The sequence below is a fragment of the Talpa europaea genome (assembly GCF_964194135.1).
Source record: "Talpa europaea genome assembly, chromosome: 9".
Taxonomy (NCBI): Eukaryota; Metazoa; Chordata; class Mammalia; order Eulipotyphla; family Talpidae; genus Talpa; species Talpa europaea.
Genome location: NC_140076.1, coordinates 41,597,023 through 41,617,632, shown reverse-complemented (window position 1 = coordinate 41,617,632; position 20,610 = coordinate 41,597,023). Strand labels below are relative to the sequence as shown.

Genomic DNA, 20,610 nt, shown 5'->3' with positions numbered 1-20,610 from the left:
GGTCTGGAATGTGACATTCTTGCTCCCTGCGGCAGGACAGACTCACGTTCTGTTGCTGATTCCCTTCCAATCATTTTCTGCTATCAAAAAAGGAAGAATCAGACCACAGAATGGACATGACACCAAGTCTGGGGAGCTTGGCAAGATGTGTGATTTAAATGCCGACCTTGAGAGAGTTGGTGATGGCCGCTCTCTGATGGGCGAAGAGCTTTTTCATGTTAGCAGCAGCTTCCTCCGCACCTCCATGCCAGTTCTGTGCTCCAGGAAGCTGCCCCCTTGCGGGGAGGGCATGACTTGAACCCCCTCACTAGACATCTTGCAGTTGTATGCAGCGGGGGGGAGCACCGACAGAACAGAGTGTGCAAAGAGAGGCTGAGGTAATGACTGCTTCCCTGCTCTGGAACCTCGTTTCTGGCTGGAGCTGCGGCCTCCCCATCCCAGACTCAGAAGCACAATTTCCTGTCTTGTCCTGCTGGATCTATGAGTGTTGCTGACAGCTGTTGGTTCACCTTTCCTTGTTTGTACCCTTAACACCCATATCTTTGAAACAGACCTTCATTAAGCTCTCTTGATTCAAGTGTGGGCGGGGCGAATTCTCTTCCCTCTCACTGACTCCTTGTTACCATCTTGCCATGGTAACAATGCTCTTTCTGTTTCCCCTTATTATTATTAAGCCTGGAAAACAAGCAAACTCCATGTTTCTATCATAGTATTAACTCTTGGGACTTTATACACTCACCTGGCTCCCACGTAAACAAATAGATGACACTGTTCATATCTCATGCTGGAATTTTAAGCCTCTGTTGGAATTGTGAATCTGTTTACTCCACAAGCTCCTTGCAGAGGTAGACGAGCTAACATTTCGACATAGTCCAACTATGGCTTGACACCAGAATTTGTTTGGTTCCTGAACTTTTCCTGCATCAGTGAAATATGTGGAATCTTTGTACCTTTATGAAATAGTGGGAAATTTCAAAACGTAGCACAGGGTATCCTAACTTAATGTTGAGCAATTCTATTTCAAAGTCCTGTCTAATCAATAAATGTTCTTGTCCAGATGCACGACCTTAAAATTTATTTTTTGATGTTTAAGCACAGACAAAAGCAAACTACCTTCTCAGGTCTGTGCAAATTCACCCAAGCTTGCTCTTTTTATTCAGATCCAAATGACTACACTTTCTACTTATAAATAAAGGGAGCTTCCCAAGACCTAGGGACCCATCAACACTTTTAGGTATTCTTGTCACAAGCCAGCCAGGCTATCTTTTACCCAGCAGTTTGCTGGCACATTGGCTTGAATCTTTTATTTATTTATAGTGACAGTAACATATTTGGCACTTGCACATTCTCCTAAAAGCCTGATAACCCCAGTTATCTTGTGCTATAACTGGCCCAGCTTTCACTTAGTTAGTAACGAGTATTTGGAGGGGGCAGGGAGATGGGGACTCTTCTGATTCACCAACAATTCTCTAATGTAAGTATGTCTGTGTAGCAGCAGCTCCGGCTATCATGAATACCTGTGAATTCGCCACGGAAACTGTCAGCCAGCTCAGAGGCATCAACGATGCAATCCTAGGTTATTTCTGGAGTAGGTGATTGATGTTTCAAATAGAAGATGACATTTTGATGGTATCCAGACTTGCTATGATAGGAGTTAATGAGGATAATGATGATGATAATGATATTTACTTTGTACCTTTCTTCCAAAGAACGCTTCAGTCCTTTTATCTCATTTGCGTTGAATATATCCCTTTGGAGTTGGGAGGGGAAGGTGTTATTAATCCGTTTTTCAGGAGAGAAAATGTAGAGGAAGTTAATTGCCCAGCTTTCAAGCTCCATTTTGGTGGTGAGATGTTTAAATGACAAACTAAACTTGGAGAAATTACACTTGGAGACACAGCCATTTCCATTCATTCGATACAAGGTTGCAGTCTCAAGCTCCAGTAATGTCACTCCCTGACCCAAAAGACTTCAGGAAATCCTCACAGACAGCTAAATTCAGTCCAAATACCCAACCTTTGAGGGAAAAGCCTTTGACATTCCTACAAATATGGTCTCACTGTGCTCTTCTGCTTGTCTCATGGTTTAGCCAAATCAATCCTCCTGCTTACCCCTTCCATCTGCTTTGAGTACCCCATTCTCCTTTCATAAGGTTCATCACTCTTGCTGTAATTTGGTTAAAGCCCATCTTCCTATTTGTATGTAAATTCCAGGTAATAGGGACTGTCACCCTTGTACACCAGGAACCAGCAGTTAACTGGTACACAGTAGGTGCTTCTGGAATGCACACTGTGCTCTCTCACCTCCCTGTGCCTTTGCTCATGCTGTTCGTCCGCCTCCAATGCCTGCACTCCCATCTTGACTTATTGAAGCCAAAACCATCCTTCCATGCCCAGATCAAACCTCAATTCTTCTGCTTGTTTTCCCAGATAGGGGATTGCCACAGCACTGTTCTTTTACAGTTCTCACCTTACCTTCTGTTGTGCTGTCATCATTTCTTCCTGTTCCTTCCAGACTGTCAGCTCTCAAAGACAGGACTACATCCTGGAGCCTGAGTGTGCTCACTTGCCTAAAATACTGGTGACCAGCACTCTTCACTCAGCAAAGTTACCATTTCCAGAATCTCATCATGGAGGGGATTTTTTTCATTCTAATCTTCCTCCATTATTCTGGAAGGCTGAGGAAGAATGGTCAGGGAATTCCTATCAATTCTTCCTTTTAAAGGTATTTCTCTTCTCTGTGAGGAGACCTGTACCCTGGCACATAGGTGGAGGGTTTTCCTATAGGGGGGCGGACAGAAGATGTCTGCTGGTGGCAGTTGGCACATTTTTAGTTTCATCACCCATACAATGCCAATCCAATGGAGAAGAACTAATCAACACACTACTAATTGAGAAGATGTGATTAAATCAACAGCCTCTCCAAGGAACCTTAGCACTGGTCTGTGTTTCTGATGAACATGTGCATGTATCATTCAGTTACAATAAGATGACACCAGGTTGAACAAACTCTGGGAGTGTGTTCAATTTTAAATCAGCAGTGCATTTCTGGTAGCTTGAAGACCCTTCACTAACAGCAATGTGAGCATACTCAACACCCATGATATAACACTCCAGATAAATTAGAAGAGTAGCTTCAACAATTGTATCATGGAATATTCAGAGATGTTAAAATTGATGATATAGATCTGTATTTATTGACATGGAGAGATGCCCACAATTTAATGCTAAGTGAAGGAAGCAGCCACAGAACAGCATGGTTATGCAAAATTATTTCATATTTAAATCTATATCTATTTATAGATATGTAGATAGTCTTCAGAATGTTAATAGTGGTTATCGTGACATGATGACATTTTGCATAATTTTTTCTTTACTTTTGCTTTTATAGTTTTTTTAAATTTTATTTTTATAGTGAACAATTGTTAATTTTACACTCAGGAAAAGAAAAACAGTAAAGCTATTTTGAGTTTGGAAAAATTGTGAATAAAGATCTTCATTTAAAAAAAATTTCCTGGGCCTCCCTGGTGGCGCAGTGATTGAGCACTGGGTTGCGAAACTGCCCGCAGCCTCTGCAGCGCCGGTTTGATCCCCGGATGCTCCCCGGCCACTGGAGGAGGGTCCCACAAGGCGCGCAGACCTCTCCTGCCGCCCGCTGCTCCCCTCAGCAGTGTACTTCAGTCCTTCTACCTGCTCTGCTCCCCGCTCTGGCTCTGGTGAATTCTCTCACTCTCCCGTGCTTCTGACTGTACCCAGTGCTTGTATAAATCAATCAATCAACCAATCAATCTTGTATAAATAAATAAATAAAAAATCTTAAAAAAAATCCCTAAAAGATAAATTTCCTAAAAGATAAATTTTCTATAAGATATTTATTGAAAAACAAAGGCGAAAAATCTCTTGCATGACCAGGGGAAAAAAAACACACTGTTATGCCACCTTAAGTGAGCCTTACCACAGTTAGGAGTAAAAGCGAGAAAGAGGAGACTCTTTAAGGAAGAGCACATGTGAATCGAGTCCTCATGACCTAGCAGGGAGAACATGCATGCTTTTAAATATTCAAAGTATGAAGGATCACTGTAAATATCATTTTAATCCAAGCATTTGATGGCAGCTGATTTGCAAGTATACAGCATTTCTTTTTTCTAAAAAAAATTTATGACAGTTTATTTATTTATTACCTCTCTTGATTATAAGCTCTTGAAAACTTTCCTGTTACATAGTCAATACATTTTTGTTTGTTAAATGTTTGATTGAAAGGACAGTATGCAATCTGGGAAGTCTCCATTCCTTACCAAAACTTTGTATAGAGCTGTGCTCTCATCTGGCAGCCACTATTCACAGATGGCCCTTTAAATTTTATTGAATTGAAAGTAAACAGTTCCTCAGACACAGTAGCCACATTTCAAGGGCTCAATAGGCACGTAAGGCCATATATTGCAAGTGCAGTTTTTCTAATTCCGTAGCTAGTAGGACAAGGGAGACATTGTCCCATCACTGACAGCAAGGAAAGGGTGACTTGGCTCACTACAGCAAGAATGAGGCATACACTATTGATCACAGTACAACTCACACTTTATTCCATCGTGATTGGTATACTTGTAGGATTGGGACAGCAAGAGATTAAAATCAGTGCAGAACTTCTCTGGACTAAAGAGCCATCAAAGGCATTACTGGTTTTGGCACACAGAGTGGATAACCACACACTGGCTGCAACAAGATGCAAAATGTACAACTCTCACGGCATGTTGGAATCATGTCTGTTCTGTAGAATGTTATAGAGTGAAAAATTACAAAGACTAACATGCAACTCTATATAAGTCACATTATTCATCTATAGACTATTTTCCCTTAGAGATAAAGAGACAGCCATAGAAACCTGTTCACAGTGGCTTAAAAGAGCAGTCAATACACAGAGATATCTGCCTGCTGATTTCTATAGCAATCCACCATAGTTTGAGAAATAATGTTAAATAATGTATCTTCTCTATATTGTTCTTATTCAATTGATTCCTACTGACCAACTAATTCTGACTTAACTTTTACTTACTTAAATACAATTCCTAAGGTCTTTATAACTTCATAAAGCAGCTTCTGTTAGTTTATCTATCCTTATAAATCACGAGACAAGGACGGGGCCTAAATAATGGATTATCTTTCTTCTTCAAAGATGACATTATGTTGATGAGAACATCAAAGAAGTAATACTACTATGCTGTGAATATTTAGACTTTCACATCATCATATCACAGGGAGTCCAAAGAAGCCAGCATAGTAGGTGACAAAGCAGTTACTGTAGAAGAGACACATACAAATGACGTGATTTCTTGAGACAAAGAGGGAAAAGAGCAAAGGAAAGAAAAAAGTGAAAAGCAGTCTTCTGTAGCCCAAATTGTACAAAAGAAAAATCAATTCACTTGTAATTAACTAAACATAAATGAAAAACAGCTAATTTAGGATGACAGAACTAAAGATATTGAAAATTATATGCCAATTGGCTTTACTATTAAACCTAAACTGGCTAATTCTGTTAGTTTTCTTTTTCTTTTTTTGAAATGTTAAACTCTCAGAGGGAGAATTTCTGCTTTTTCCAACATAGTGCCAGAACACAAAAGGCAACTACAACCACTCAGGGGCAATTTTTCTTCATTAACTTAGGCATGTGGGTAACATTCTTTCATTGTTGAAAACATATTACTCATCATGATAGGGCAGTGCAAAATCTAACAGTGACCAAGATATGGGTCACTCATAGGATGTACATAATTAGCTATTTGCACATGACATGTCTTTCAAAATGAAGCAACAAAGAGGAAAAGGAAGAGAAGGAATTTCTTCCAATTCTGGCAAAAGTCATTAAATGAATGAAAAAGACAGATAGTGGTTAATTATGTCTTGGTTTTCTCAGAGGCTTGTCACCTCCAATTGCTGAGAGGGAGAGGAAGTGAATGAAGGTAATTCTCTCTTGGTCACCAAACATGAATGCTAGCTCAGAAACACACGGGTTGGCAGAGCAAGACTTGAAGTACTATTTCTTAATCCTGATTCTCAATCTTAAACAAGCCACAGGCAATCCAGGAATGGTGGAATGACTAGGAAGTTTGATAACATGCATAGATCAGTCATCATTCCTTGGAAAATGCCATTTCTCTGTGGAGAGGCTGATTCTTTCAAGTGTAAGTAAAAGACAATGGCTTTTCCCTTCCTTGCTGCATTGTTCTTTGTAAGGGACAAGTGTCAGTTTAAGTTTGTGTAATATGAAGACTAGACATTTTCATTGAATTCCATAGAAAGTATTCATGGATATTTCAAACCATTGTCTATGATTAGTTTCCATCACTGAACTGATCATTTCTGGACTATGCTCCATCTGGCTGGCACCAGACCATCATCAATCATCAATTTTAGATGTGATGTCTTTTTTTTTTTTTTTAAGAAATGAAGCTGAAGGAACAAATAAGGCTGTTTTCCAAGTTCTGTATATGACCAGTAATGAAGCAAAAATTCATGGAATGTGACTTGAAGACTTTCTAAGAAGTTGTACCCATGGGCTGTTTCTAAGCTTCTTGATCCATAGTCCCCTAGCAACCACCTCTTGCCAATTTTACCTTCCTAGGTGTGGTGATATACTTCTGGAATTTAGATATCTGGGGCAAACCCTATCAGGATATGCCTCTGTGTGTGTAACTCTCCCCAAACAGCTGCTCTGATTTTAGTTCTGGTTCTGCTGAGGGGCCCGTTTGGCTCTCTTAGGAAGAGTGGGCTTGGTAAGACAAAGCCTGAAGACAGAGGAGACCATGGCTGACAGGCTGGGCACGCAGGAAGGTGTCCTGGGGGGCAAGACTCCAGATCTTACGTAAGGTGACTGTACAGAGGTGGAAAAGACAAAGAAAGTTACTGGGAGAAAGCTTCCCAAGGTTCAAAAGGAAAAAAAAAAGAGGGAATAAAATAGGATCCATGATCAGGGAATTTCATAGGAACCAAGATGATTAATGATAGAAAAAAAATGCAGCTTATCTGACTGATCAAGAAGTCACTTCTCAGAACATACTGGCAAATAAACAATCTTTACACTGATAAGACAAACATGAGTGTTTCCTTACTATTATTAATCACATTTCAGCAATTCATTGGCTCTATATTTTCTAGATTGCTTAATTCATTTAGCAAATCCATAACTTAGGTACCACCTCAAGGGGAGTGTGCAGAATGAAGTGATTAAACTTAGAATTAAACTTTTGTAAACCAGTTAGTAGCACAGTGGCACAGTAGATTGTCAATGAAAACAACGGGAATGGGGAGAGTTATGGGCCTCGTGAGTGCAGTATTGCCAGCTCCGAGGGAGGGACTGCAACTCAGGAGCCCACCTTCTTGTTAATTAAAATGGAGCAGCACGTGAGCAGCCCGTCCACCTTTTCCAATTCAGAATGGCTCACAGGGATGAGCATATGGTCCTTCAGCTTTTCATACACCTACAGTAGGGGTCAAGGGAAAAGAGAGAGAAGAGGATTATAATTTTGCTTCTGTCTGGCTTATTTCACTGAGCATAATTCCTTCTAGCTCCATCCACGTTGCTGGGATTGGCATGAGTTTATCTTTTCTGATTGCTGAATAATATTCCATTGTGTATATATACCACATCTTCCTGATCCAGTCATCTATTTTTGGGTGAAAAATATCAGATGGTTTCACTTATAGCAGGAATATAGGGGAACCAAATAAAACATCAGTGTAAAAACATAATAACAGTACAAAACACAACAAAGCAAAAATGGACAATTATAAATCAGAGACATCCTGCAGAGGAGGAGGAGGGAGAGGGATCAGAGGGAGGGAGGGAGGAGCACAGGGGACTGAGGTGATGGTGCACAGATGCATTGATGAAGGAAACTCTATGGGGACTACACCTGAGGGGGTGGGAGGAAGCAAATATTGTTTAAAAATGAACAATGTAAAAAAATAAAAAAATAATATAAAAATAAAAATGAACAATGATGTAAAAAATTTAAAAAATTAAAAAAGTGAATATATAATTTCAAAAAAAATTAAAAAATAAATAATTCTTCTGTCTAAAAGTCCATCTCCCCCCTCGTGTAGAGAATTAGAATTTAGGCTATTCACCCATTAATCCTAGGATATACATCCAAATCACACATGCCCACAGCCATAAGCACAGAGCTAGCAGCATTGCTTAACCACTAGCTCTGCCATAACCTCAGCGCCAAAGATGTGTCAGAAATGTGGTTGTTGGGGCCTCCCTGGTGGCACAGCGGTTGAATGCTGGGCTGTGAGGCTGAAGGCAGCCTCTGCAGTGCCGGTTGATGCCCGGCCACAGGAGGAGGGTCCCACATGGCGCGCAGACCTCTCCTGCCGCCCGCTGCTCCCCTCAGCAGTGTACTTCGGTCCTTCTGCCTGCTCTGATCCCCACTCTGGCTCTGGTGAATTCTCTCACCCTCCCCGCTTCTGACTGTACCCAGTGCTTGTATAAATAAATAAATAAATCTTTAAAAAAAAATGTGGTTGTTGGTAGGAATGCTCTCATGCTTCCATTGTCATTCTAGATTAAGTGATAAATGAGAGTTGGTGGCATGTTTTCAGTCCTAATTTTACTCTCTCCACATTGTAAAAACTGGCCAACTATACTTTAATGTCTCTTTCTTTACCAACGCCACTGGGAAAACTTGACAAAATGTAATTTATGTGAAGTATCAGGTCAAACTGCTTTTATATTACAGGTATGAATTTTATAGCATTTTTGACACTAATAGAAAGCATGTGCCAAAACTTCAAATTAATCGATTTTTCTCTGAAGATCAAAGACTTTTTAAAAAACAAAATCACCTCAATATACGCTGCCTAAAGATAATTGACTTTGCTTCTTCAGGAACCTATTTTGTTCAGGACAGTGATTAATTAAGCGTGCTGGAGCAGGACAAAGTTGGGTTCCAAACCCAGTTTTTTTTTTAAAGATTTATTTATTTATTTATATTGTAGAAGAACTGGGGTGTAGGCCAGAGGTGCGGGGATGAGAGGATTCACCAGAGACAGAGTGGGGAGCAGAACAGGGGGATTTACTGAAATACACTGCTAAGGGGGGGCAGCGTGTGAGATAGCAGAGGTCTGCTCCGCCATGTGTGGCTTAGCTCCCTCGCCAGGGATCAACTCAGGCCTTAAGGGTGATAGTGCTGAGACTTAAACCCTAGGCCACCAGGGAGGCCCCAAACCCACTTTAGACAACTTACTACTTAAAGCACAACCACTTCAGCGACATCTGGGTGGCTAAAACTGGAATAATAACAACCCCTTCACAGGGCTGATCTAAGGACTAGATAAGATAATGGACATAGGGCCTCCCTAGTGGTGCAAGGGGTTAAGCACCGCACTATGAAGCAATTGCAGCCTCTAAAGCATGAGTTCAATCCCCAGCTAGGGAGAAACCCACATGGAGTAGCAGACCTCTCCTGGCTTGCCTGCTGCTCCCCATCAGCAGTGTATTTCAGTTGATCTGCCTGTTCTGTTCCCCACTCTGTCTCTGGTGAATCCTCTCACCCCCTGCATCTCTGGCCTGTACCCCAGTTCTTGTATGCATAAATAAATAAATCTTTTTTAAAAAAAGATAATGCACGTAGCCTGTGAGACACGGGGCGAGCCCTCAGTAAATGCTGATAATGTTTTCATTGAGAGACCCAGGGCTGAATTCAGAAGCAATTAATGACCATTATAGATGTTCCAGAGCTGTGCTTCTCCAAGTGAGTTCTATAAACTGGGTGCTTTTTGATAATGCATATGCCATATGCCTGAACTCCTGGGAGTTCAGGAGCCTTTTTAACAACCCTGCTTCATGTTAAATATGAGACCCCCTATTCATCTGAGAGATGGGGAAGCCCCAGTGTGGGGTCAGAAGTCCTGTTCTCCCCAGGTTCACACTTTCAGCCACAGAGCTAGAAATTATGCTCGCATTCTTCTTTTTTTATCTGCTGAGAGGTAGATATATAATGAGGATAAACCTAGTAATTATATAGTTACCTATCTACAAGGGTGGCATAAAATATTTTCTAATTTTTTTACAAAAGATTTATTTATGTATACAAGAACTGGGGTACAGGCCAGAGGTGTAGGGGTTAGAGGATTCACCAGAGACAAAGTGGGGAGCAGAACAGGCAGATCTACTGAAATACACTGCTGAAGGGAGCAGCAGGTGAGACAGGAGTGGTCAGTGAGCCATGTGGGTCAGCTCTCTAGCCGGGGATCAAACGTGTGCTGCAGTGGCTGTGGATAGCTTCATAGTGCTGTGCTTAAACCTCTGCGCCACCAGGGAGGCCTGGATTTGGGTTTTTACGGTTTTAATGGAGGCCCATATTTTCTAAAAATTTTAAAGCATAAGATGTACAAAAAAATGAGTCCATGGTTACTAAAGGCTTTTCTGCCATTCTTAGTATAAATATCTTGTTCCCCTGGGCAGAGATGAATATAATTGAAAGACTGAAAAGATACAAACATTTGAAGAATCTACGGATACTTGCTTTTCCACGTGCTTGGTAGAGTTCAAGTGAAATTACTAAAGTATTCACGGGAAACTGGAAGAGTGCTTTGAAAGACAAGGAAGATTTTCTCAGAGCAGTAAAGAATTCCATATCTAAGGAAAATTCCCTTGTTGGAACACAAATGCAAAGGCTCTTGGACCAGCTGACTGGCTCCCCGTGTACTATATTTTTCCTGCTCTTCCTTTCACCTTTGCTGCTAGGATGTGCAGACCCTTCTTTTTTGCAGCCCTGACAATGAACACCCACTTCTTTGGGCCATTTGTAATCCCCTGCCCTCAGAAACAAATGACCCTCTTATGAGGGGCACTCCAGATGTGTCAGAAAACAACCACCTAGTTGACCATCTAATTGTAGGTCTCTGTGCATAATGCATACCAGAGTGCGGAAAGGTGCATTTAATCAGTGCCAGAGCACTGGCTGCTTGGGAAATCCACACACTCATTTGAAAAGCTTTGAAACCGGGTATCTCATCTCAACAACTGTGCATACATTAGTGATAATGACATGGATGAGAAGAGTGAGTTAAATTAACTTTACTGTGCCCTAAATTATACCATACTTTCTGCTTTCTGAATGATTTGCAATGTCTAGAGAGATTTATCACTCCATCAGGAAAACATCCCCGCAGGAAGATGATCAAGAAGGCCAACCCAGCTGCGGTGATCAGGAAGGTGTTTTGTTTTAATTATTATTTTATGTATTTTTTACATCATTTTTCAATTTTGTACAGTGTATGCATTTTCATGTCTGTTATAGTCCCCGTGAAATTCCCACCACCCATTCCATGAACCATCTCCATGGTTCCTTGAGCTCTTCCCACCCCTGTTTTGATCTTCCTCCAGGAAAGGTGTTTTTTTACCTTTGCACTTTCTGGATACTCTTCTGGGGTTCGGTGCAGCAAGACATGGCCTTTGCTGGGGATATTTAGATATAAACAGTTTGCGGCCATGTCATCAGGCACGGTGAGTTTGTCATAGCGGTGGTCACTCATCTGTTGCATGATCTATGAAGAGAAACAAAGCAGGTCTAACACTGTCTCCCCATGCTTTCAAACAGAAGGGAGGTATTATAGTGGGATATAAGCAACTGATGCTTAAGAACACTCTTGTGTTGAGGTTCCTGTCTATTCCCTCTATTCACCTACAACGAGAAGAGGACATACCCGATGAAGCTATGATTCTTTGAAAGATTTGCAAGAGTTCTTGTTCTTTTAAAAGAGTGTGTTAGTCTCTATTTTTTAAAAAAAAGATTTTAAAATTGCCTATGATTTTTCTAGTGTTGTTCATAAGACCAATCAGTAAGGTACAAAATGTCCACAGATATAAAAGGTCCTGGAGGGATTTTGATGATCCTTGATTGAGTAAGCAAGGTTGCTATAATCTATTTGTTAAAAAGTTAACACTTGTCTTGCTTTCTTGGAAATGAATTTTCTACCACCATGATGGAGTGAGAAAATCTACTTAATTCTGGAGCCTGGTATAGAAAGGACATAGCCATACAAACATTGAAAAGAAAAGGAAGGCTTGGTTGGAAAGGTGGACTAGAACCAGATTGTGGAAAAGATCTTGTTAGATCTTCATAGAATGCCATTTCATCAGATTCCTTAAAACAAAATAATACTGATAAATCTGAATAGTTAATACACTTATTTAGCAATAACTATGCACACATATGTATGTACATATGCAAACAAACATAATTTCCTCTTTTTCTAGGTACATTTAAAATGAATTCACCTGTCTGTTGGCAGGTGATGCCCTTAATACAGTGAGAATAAAAATCACCTGGGAAGAATGTTAAACTCATGTTCCCAGGCCTCACCCTCAGGGACTATAATTTGGCAGATTTGAGGTGAGGAATAGAAATTTGCATTCTGAATGTTCTCCAGGTAATTTTCAGGCAGATGGCCCCTAGACCACACTTGGAGAACAAAGAATTTAGTAGATATGTCCATCAAATGATGAGTTTATTAGTACTTTAGTATAAAATACCTTAGAAAATAACAAAACCTGTACAAAATTTAAAATATCAATAACTCACCCCTACCTCCTCAACACAAACAAAACAACCTCTCCCAAACAGCATCCCTCTCCCCAATAAAACTATCTAAACACCAAAAGCAAATATTATTTTGGACTTAAATTATTTTTAATCAATATTTGTACATTTTAAGGAATCCGCTGAAATGTCATGCTATGATAATCTAGTAAGATCTTTCCCACAATCTAGTTCTAGTCTACCTCCCCAACCAAGTCTCCCTTCCCCTATCTGTATTTATATAGCACTGTGTTTCTTACTATTAAACAGACACTAGAATTAGGTAGATTTTCCCACTCAGTCATGGTGGCATTAGACAGAAAGTTATTGCAAGCAAGAGTGGAAGAAACTTCCTGCTCTGCAGAAAATTCATTCCTCAAGAGAACATGAAGAGTGGCACATAATAAGCATTTTCTTACCAATCAGGTAAACCATTTAATTTGGAATATGTTAAGGGTTAAGAGAAAACTGCTAAATAAGTAGAATAATTATATTACAATACACTGAGAACAAAGAGGGAACCGTGCTATTTTACATTTATTATTGAATCTCAATATTTCTGGGCAAGAGTTCAAGAAATAGAACTGGCAGAGGTCATGTAACTTGCTCAACATCATAGAGGTGGATTAAAACCCAGATCTGTGCAACTTAAAACCGTTACTAGTGTTCTGACTTTGCTATCTCTTTTTAAATTATGTTTATTGAGATTAATGTTGTTTTATAACCATGAATGAGTTTTAGGAGTATGGTATATGCTATCATACAATACCACCATTAAAGTCCCAGATTTTGCTTTTTCCTGATCTCTTTCTCTTACAAACTATCTTAATATCTGCTTTTTCATATTGATTTGGTACTTATAATTTATTCGCTTATGGCCCCAGTAACTCTTTTTTTCTTACGTAATCATATCAGGACATGGCACAGTTGGTGCAGCTACAGGACTTGATTGGCTATCTCTTGCACTTTTTAATTTGAATTGCTCCCTGAAAGGATAGGCCTACAGAGTGGATTATGTGTGGAGTGGGTTTTTCTTTAGAGCCCTAACTAAGAAACTTTAAGTTTATTTGAACATGTGAACAGGAAATGAAAGACAGGGGCCTCCCTGGTGGCACAAGGGGTTAAGCATTAGCACTATGAAGCTTTCCTCAGACACTGCAGCATGAGTTTGATCCCTGGCCAGGGAGGTGACCCACATGGTGCAGCAGACCTCTCCTGTCATGCCCGCTGCTCCCCTCAGCAGTGCATTTTCACTTAGTCTGCCTGTTCTGCTCCCCACTCTGTCTCTGGTGAATTCTCTCACCCCTACGCCTCTGGCCTGTACCCCAGTTCTTGTATGCATAAATAACAAAAATGAAAAAAAAAAAAACCACTCCTTAGGATTAACTGTTCTAGGAAGGTTAATTTTAATAGGGTTTTTTTAAAAATAGAATTTCTCTGTTTCTTCAAATGGACTGCTAGTTCCTTGAATGCAGATCCAGGTATAATGGGGTGGATAGAGTCAGAGAGATCTGGGTCTAAAATCGTACTCTAATATGCTGACTGTGTGGCCTTGAAGAAGTCACTAAAGTTCTCTGAACTTCAATTTCCTCACCTGTTGAATGGAATGACAATATCATAACTACTCCCCATGAGCTGAGTTTGAAGATTATTAAAACAAAACAAAACAAAACAGATTATGTATGGAAGTTCTTAGCAGTTCCTAGTACATATTAAATGTGCAATAAATATGTGTGCTCTTCCCTGTTTCTGGCAAGTTACTTGACAAATAGCAGGAGATCAAACATGTTTGTAACTAATTGATTCATATCTTCATACCTTAAAAAGGTTATAATGAACCTCAGGAGTACACTGGGAGGGGCTATGTGATTAATTACATATGGGAACAATGGCATTCCCTCAGAAAAACAAGGTATGATCTATGTCCAGAAATAGAAGGAGAATTCACTACTTAATGTGATTCTGGCTAAAATCAATGGGGGCAAGGTCTGTCTTTTCTTTATCTCATACAGAAGGCTTTTGTACTTTGTGGTCTGAACCCAAATGTCTTTGGATGTGAAATAAGAGACAGTGGTAGATCTGGGGAGAACCAGAGAGTATGTGACACCAAAAAGTATTAAAATAACTATGGATATGTCAACTGAACACACAGGGCTCTGTCCATTTGTGACCCCGGATTTAGTAAAATAGCCCAGGAATTCGAATAGTCCAGGAACTCAGATTGACCTTTTTCATGATGGAAGTGGGACTGTTTCTCCAAGTAACATAGAAGTGGGATTTGTACAACTTTCAGCCATCACTCCTGGTGACCTGGTGAGCATATGTCCTCTGGGATGCAGAAAATGGGATGCAGCACTATGTCTGAATCTCTGTTTATTGTGTGCTGTTGAGGGTTAGTCAAGATGGTCAGGCTGCTCATTTTCAGTCAGAACTGATCTCTCATCCTGCACATGAACTGGACCTACTTTACCTGAGAATTTTTTAGAATTTCTTCCAGATCACTGAGGAACAGTTCACTGGACCGGAGGTATTCTAAATAGAAGCCCAGAGATTCAAGAACCTCACAAAGATCCTTAAAACATGATATGTACAGCCATTGCTACTACAGGACATTGGTCAAGTCTAGTCACAATAAAACAAAATTCAGAAAATCTAATGTTCCCATTGACTTACTTTTTTAAAAAAGATTTATTTTATTTATGCATATAAGAGCTGGGGTACAGGCCAGAGGTGTGGGGGGTGAGAGGATTCACCAGAAACAGAGTGGGGAGCAGAACAGGCAGATGTACTGAAATGCACTGCTGACAGGAGCAGCGGGCCATACAGGAGAGGTCTGCTGCGCCATGTGTGTTTGCTCCCTGTTGGGCTGGGGATCCAACTGCTGTGCTGCAGTGGCTGCAGATAGCTTCATAGTGCTGCAACTTAATCCCTTGCACCACCAGGGAGGCCCCCATTGACCTAATTTTCTAAGCATTTGGGAAAATTGTGCATAACATATTGTTCCATCACATTTAAGCTAATTGTGCCCACCATTTATAAGCACCAGATAACTTCCAGTTGATTTTCCAGTTTAATTCAAGACCTACAGATAAGTCACTGAATTCTTTACCCATGGATTAAAAAAAAAAAACAACTTACCTATGGCTCTTAGTACAAGATGAGTTGAAAATAAATAAAGTTACTTAAGATAATGATCAGAGCATTCAAAATATATTATATACCTTACAGAACATATATTAGGCAAATTTCCAGGTCTACTTTTTTAGTCTCAAATTGTTTAAGAAATGTAATCCTAACACTTGCCTGTTTTCATTGTTAAGTACAGTCTGTTAAATATCCATCAATTCTGTTTGCACTGGATATAATATTCTGAAAACCAAACATGTGCCTTCTCTGTTTTGTAATTTTACAAAACACATATTTGCACAAAACCATATATCCATTGTGTGTATGTGTGTGTGTGTGTATTTAGAAGGATAAATCATTCAAGTCATGGCAATATAGATATATGATTATATCATGACACAATCCAGAGTTAAAACAAAACAATCAAGATGAATTGAAAGAGAAAGAAGCAGGATAAGGCCACCTGAAGGCCTGATTATACCTTCAGTGGCCCCATAATAGCCTCGGCAAATTCTCTACCTCTCAGTCTGACTCAGGCACATCCGGCAGTAACTATGAAGCAGAAACATGGAATGTCGCACATTCCAGAGGAAGTGTTATTAAGGATTGTTATCAGTGCTGACTTCTTGTTTGTCAATGAAGAAACAAACTAAAATCTCCAAGGTTATGGCTACCTCAGAGTGTGCCCAGTTTCGCTGTAGCAACGGAGACCGTATTTCCTTTCCTGGTGTGCTTTAGTTACTTGGGCTCCAGCTGCCTTTTTCATCCCTCACCCTTATCTCCTAGAGTGGAAAATCCTCCAGCCTCCTTGGTTCCTATATGCTGGATTTGTTGTTGCATAGTTCAAGGCATTTATTCGAAATTCTAATCACTGCTTCTCTCTTGTTCTTTAATGTTTCTCTCTTTTCTGGGCCTTATGTTTATAATGTACCGTTTCTAATGGAGGCAGTCCTAAAATTACTGACATAAAGGCCAGAAACCAACCTAGCACTGTTTGAGGATAGTTTCATTTTGTCATTACTGTGAGGAAAGGATTTATAATATCCTTAGTGGGGAAATATCAGCTGGGAATAAAGTAATTTACTGATAAATTCTACTGAGAATTACTCTTAAAATAAATGTCTTAACAAAACCACCAAAGTTACCTTATGAGATGCCTTTTAATTAATTATCAAGGACCCATGGTTATCATTTTAAGACAGGTTAAAAAATGTGCCAAAAGAAATGACTTTTAATAATAGAACAAGCCACATTTGGAACATTGAATGGTCTGCTTAATTGTGGACAGAAAAAAAAATCATGTCAGGCACAGTCTTTCTAAATGAAAAGGACTGAGGAAGTGCTAACTGAAGATAATAAATAAAAAATACTTTTTTCATGAAAAAGCTAAAGGTGTTTATTACAAACACAAAAAGTTTCTGGCTCTTGGGACAAAGACCAGGTTTCTCTCTTACAGTCAGAATGATTGCTTCCTTTCTCTTATGTTGTTATTCTCTGAATAAGACAGCCTGCTACTTATTTATAGCTGTGTTCAGGAGATGCTTGTATATATATAACACAGGGGACTTGTCATTCAGGGGAGAAAGCACACAAAAAAATTCAGTAGACTGTATCTTTCTCTAGCATCATTCCCTGTGGTGGCCTGTGATGTCTGAATGGGCATCCTATGAGGATGTGCTCAAACAGCCAGCCTGGCAGGGCATCACCTCAAAGAGCTTAGGCTCCCTCAAAGGAGAGCACAGCCAAGACCAGGCCAAGGAACAGGTTTTGTTTCCACTTCGTGGATGCATGGAAGCCTTTGTTAGAATATGAATATCATTCCAAATATTCTGAGAATGTGGTTGTTGGGCTTAGTTCTATGTTCCAACATTTTTTTTCCCTAAAAATGGGTGGAGGAGGTAGTATTGCTCCAGAGTTCTGTGTATTGTTTTAACCTCAGCAACTGTCCTAGGTTGTCACCAGCCAAAATAGAAAGGAGGAAGCCCCTAAATGCTCCACATGCTGCTACAAATTCTTCTCCCTAATAACAAATGATTCTATACCCTGAGAGGTCCCAGATTATGAGTTCCACAGGGCCATGGGGGAAGATCTCAGAAGTCAAATTGCTACTCTTAATGCCTTTCCTGACTTTTCCATTTCCCACAAATAAATAGAGTAATTCTCATTGGGAATGAATAAAATTGGTGTTTGGTTCAACTCAATAGTCCCTTAGGGAGTGCCTCTTTGGGTGGGGCCATGATGGCAGTGGGAGGTGGGAAAGAGAGAGAGAGAGGAAAGACCCGTTCTCACAGGGTCTGTCTCAGGCTGTGATGGGCTATAATTTAAGGCTGAGCAAATATGTGAAGGGTATACTAGCAGTAAAAACAAAGTCAACCTTACTTCTATCGTAGGCACCTCCTTCATGAAGAAGGCATGCAGTAGGAGAGAGGAAATGGCTCTGGGAATTATCTTGGCCACGTCCTCATAGTCTGTTACACAGCTGCTGGTTTGGAGGAACTGGCCCTGCTCCCCAGAGTGGAGCTGTCACAAAACAGAGTGGGAAATATCTGGCTTTCAGCCCGAGAGCATTTGCATGGAGAGTTGCATTAACAACCAAGCATTTCCGGCAGTTCCTAACATTTCTGGGAATTTTCTAATCCAAAGGACTGGATTCTCCCACTTGTTACTCATGGTTTCTTTGTAGTACACATTAATTATTTTCAAAAAATGTGTGGGCTATGTTGTTTCACAGGACAATTTAGGATTTACTGGTCAAGTACTAAAGCAAAGATACATCAAAGGTATTTAGATATATAGAGGAGATATTCAGAAGTACATTTTAGTTCATTCATAATTCATCATCTGATGAAATATAATATGTACTCATCTCAACATATTAAAATTAAGCCAATATTAAAAGCAACTGATATATAGATTCCTTGAGATAGACAACATTTGATGCTCAAGCATACTTCTCATTGTTACAATATTTAAAATCATTCATTTATTTATCCATCCACCAAGAGTTTGTGAGCCTGACAATATACCAGGCATCAAGTCTTGACAGTTCTTTTAAGGTTGAGTTAATATAGCTATGGATAACATTCTAGAATCGATGTTTTCATTTTTATAGTCTTTCCAGGAATCAGTTCAATCAGAACCTATGAGAGAATGTCTTTCAAACATCCTCCCTGAATTGACAGGCTGTGCAGACCCTAAAAATGAGGTTACATAGTTCTTTTTAGTTAAATCTGGGCAAACCTTCAATGCTAAAATTCCCTTTGAAGCTAGCTGCCATTTCCTCCATACATTGTCTCTCATATTGGAGTTGCTACTTTTGCTCAAATCATATGGTCCACATAGTATGTGGAGGAAAGACTTCTTTTGTTATTCACACTGTAACCACAAGTCACATGAACCATTTCCGAAAAGGACCCTCAAAAACAATGGTTTCCATAGAAGGCTAGGCAAATCTTTCATACTCACAGAGGACCACTCTGAGCTCTGTGGGGAGCTGGTAAGCAGGGCTTTAGCAAGAGAAACAAAGGCGACTTCTAAGGGTGAGTCAGTACTGACTAGTTTTGGATTTCAGAGTAGAGAGGAAAGAAGTGCAGACCAAAGCATGCCTTCCAAAATGCAAAATCTGGGCTCTAACCCCTGCCTGTGCATTCAAATGGCCCACAGTCTTATTCCTATATCTTATATGTAGGTATATTAGTCAGCAGTTGACTTGGTTTTTGGGATCAGGCCTTGGCAATGCTTCCCCAGATACCTGCACCCTAAAATTTCACCATCAAAAATTAATTTCCTTGGATATTGGAAGCCTGGTGATCGTTCATGCTCTCTTGTGTCTTTAGATAGCAAGAAACAACTGGAGCATTTACTGAGCTGTCTTCTGTTTTATTGATGTTGCATCTATTCTTCATTCATTTCTCAAAATAATTCATTTTAACATCTGAGAAAACCAAGGTTTAGAGAAATTTTGTAATTTGTCTAATCTCACTAACTGGCAATGTATGAACTAAATTCCCCTGTGTATACAATTTATTTGACATGCACTTATTTTTAAAGTTTGCATTTAAATGCATTTTAGACAGAGAAGCTCTCATATCCTCTGAAGCCATGTGAGTTACTGGACTACATGGGTTAATTTTCTTAGTTTGCCATTCTGTTCTTTAAATAGATAAAAAGAAGAGCAAAGCCTTTGGTGATGAAAAAAGGCAGTGTGTGAAAAGGTATTATCTCCTTTTGAGTACAGAGGGACAGGCTCCAAGGTGGCCAAAGATTCAAACTTCGCAATGATGCTTAAGACCAGCCCTGATTATCTATCCCACTACTGGTAGATCAGTGCTTACTCTCTGTATTAGAATATGATTCCTCAGTTATCTGATCAGTAGGACAAGCATCTAAGTGTGTGTGTGTTTGTTGTTGCAGTAATTGTGATTGCTTTGCTTTGAGTCATTTAAAATCCTCTGCCTAGTTAGCCTGGCCATTAGTGAAAGGGTTGCCTGCGGGTAGGTAGGACTCTGTGTCCATATAAGAACATTCTTTTTTTCTGGAACAGGATGAAAAAAAACCGTCATTGGAACCTCCAATTATATTGCTCTACCTAACTATACTTTTAACCCAGATGGCTAAGCTCAAGGCATTAGTGTGCTAGTAAATGTGGGGGGTAGGTATATATTCATAATGGATCCATGTAAATTTATTCTACATTTTCCTCAGATAAAGGACCAGTAATATTAATATATAATTTATAAAGACTAATAAAATGTTCAATACTATAAATTTCACAGTGCCAATTGATTCTCACTGCAGAGTTCAAGTATCTGAGGCCAATCCATAGTTGTAATTGACGAATTGGTAAAGTTCCAACATGGCTGCTGGTGGATTTTTTTTTTTTTACATTAATAAGGCAAATAAAA

At 39.7% G+C, this 20,610-nt stretch overlaps 1 protein-coding gene across 1 annotated transcript in view; it reads right to left on the bottom strand.

Moving 5' to 3' along the window:
• Positions 1–7,354: 7,354 nt before the first annotated feature.
• The window catches only part of DDAH1 (dimethylarginine dimethylaminohydrolase 1), a gene marked incomplete at its 3' end in the record, with an annotated part of 123,925 nt that continues 110,669 nt past the window's right edge, over positions 7,355–20,610 (bottom strand). The window contains exons 5-6 of the mRNA XM_084241747.1: positions 11,403–11,546; positions 7,355–7,471 (exon numbers count right to left, since the gene is read on the bottom strand). Coding sequence (XP_084097873.1) covers positions 7,355–7,471; positions 11,403–11,546 — 261 coding nt within the window. The remainder of the gene's footprint in view (positions 7,472–11,402; positions 11,547–20,610) is intronic.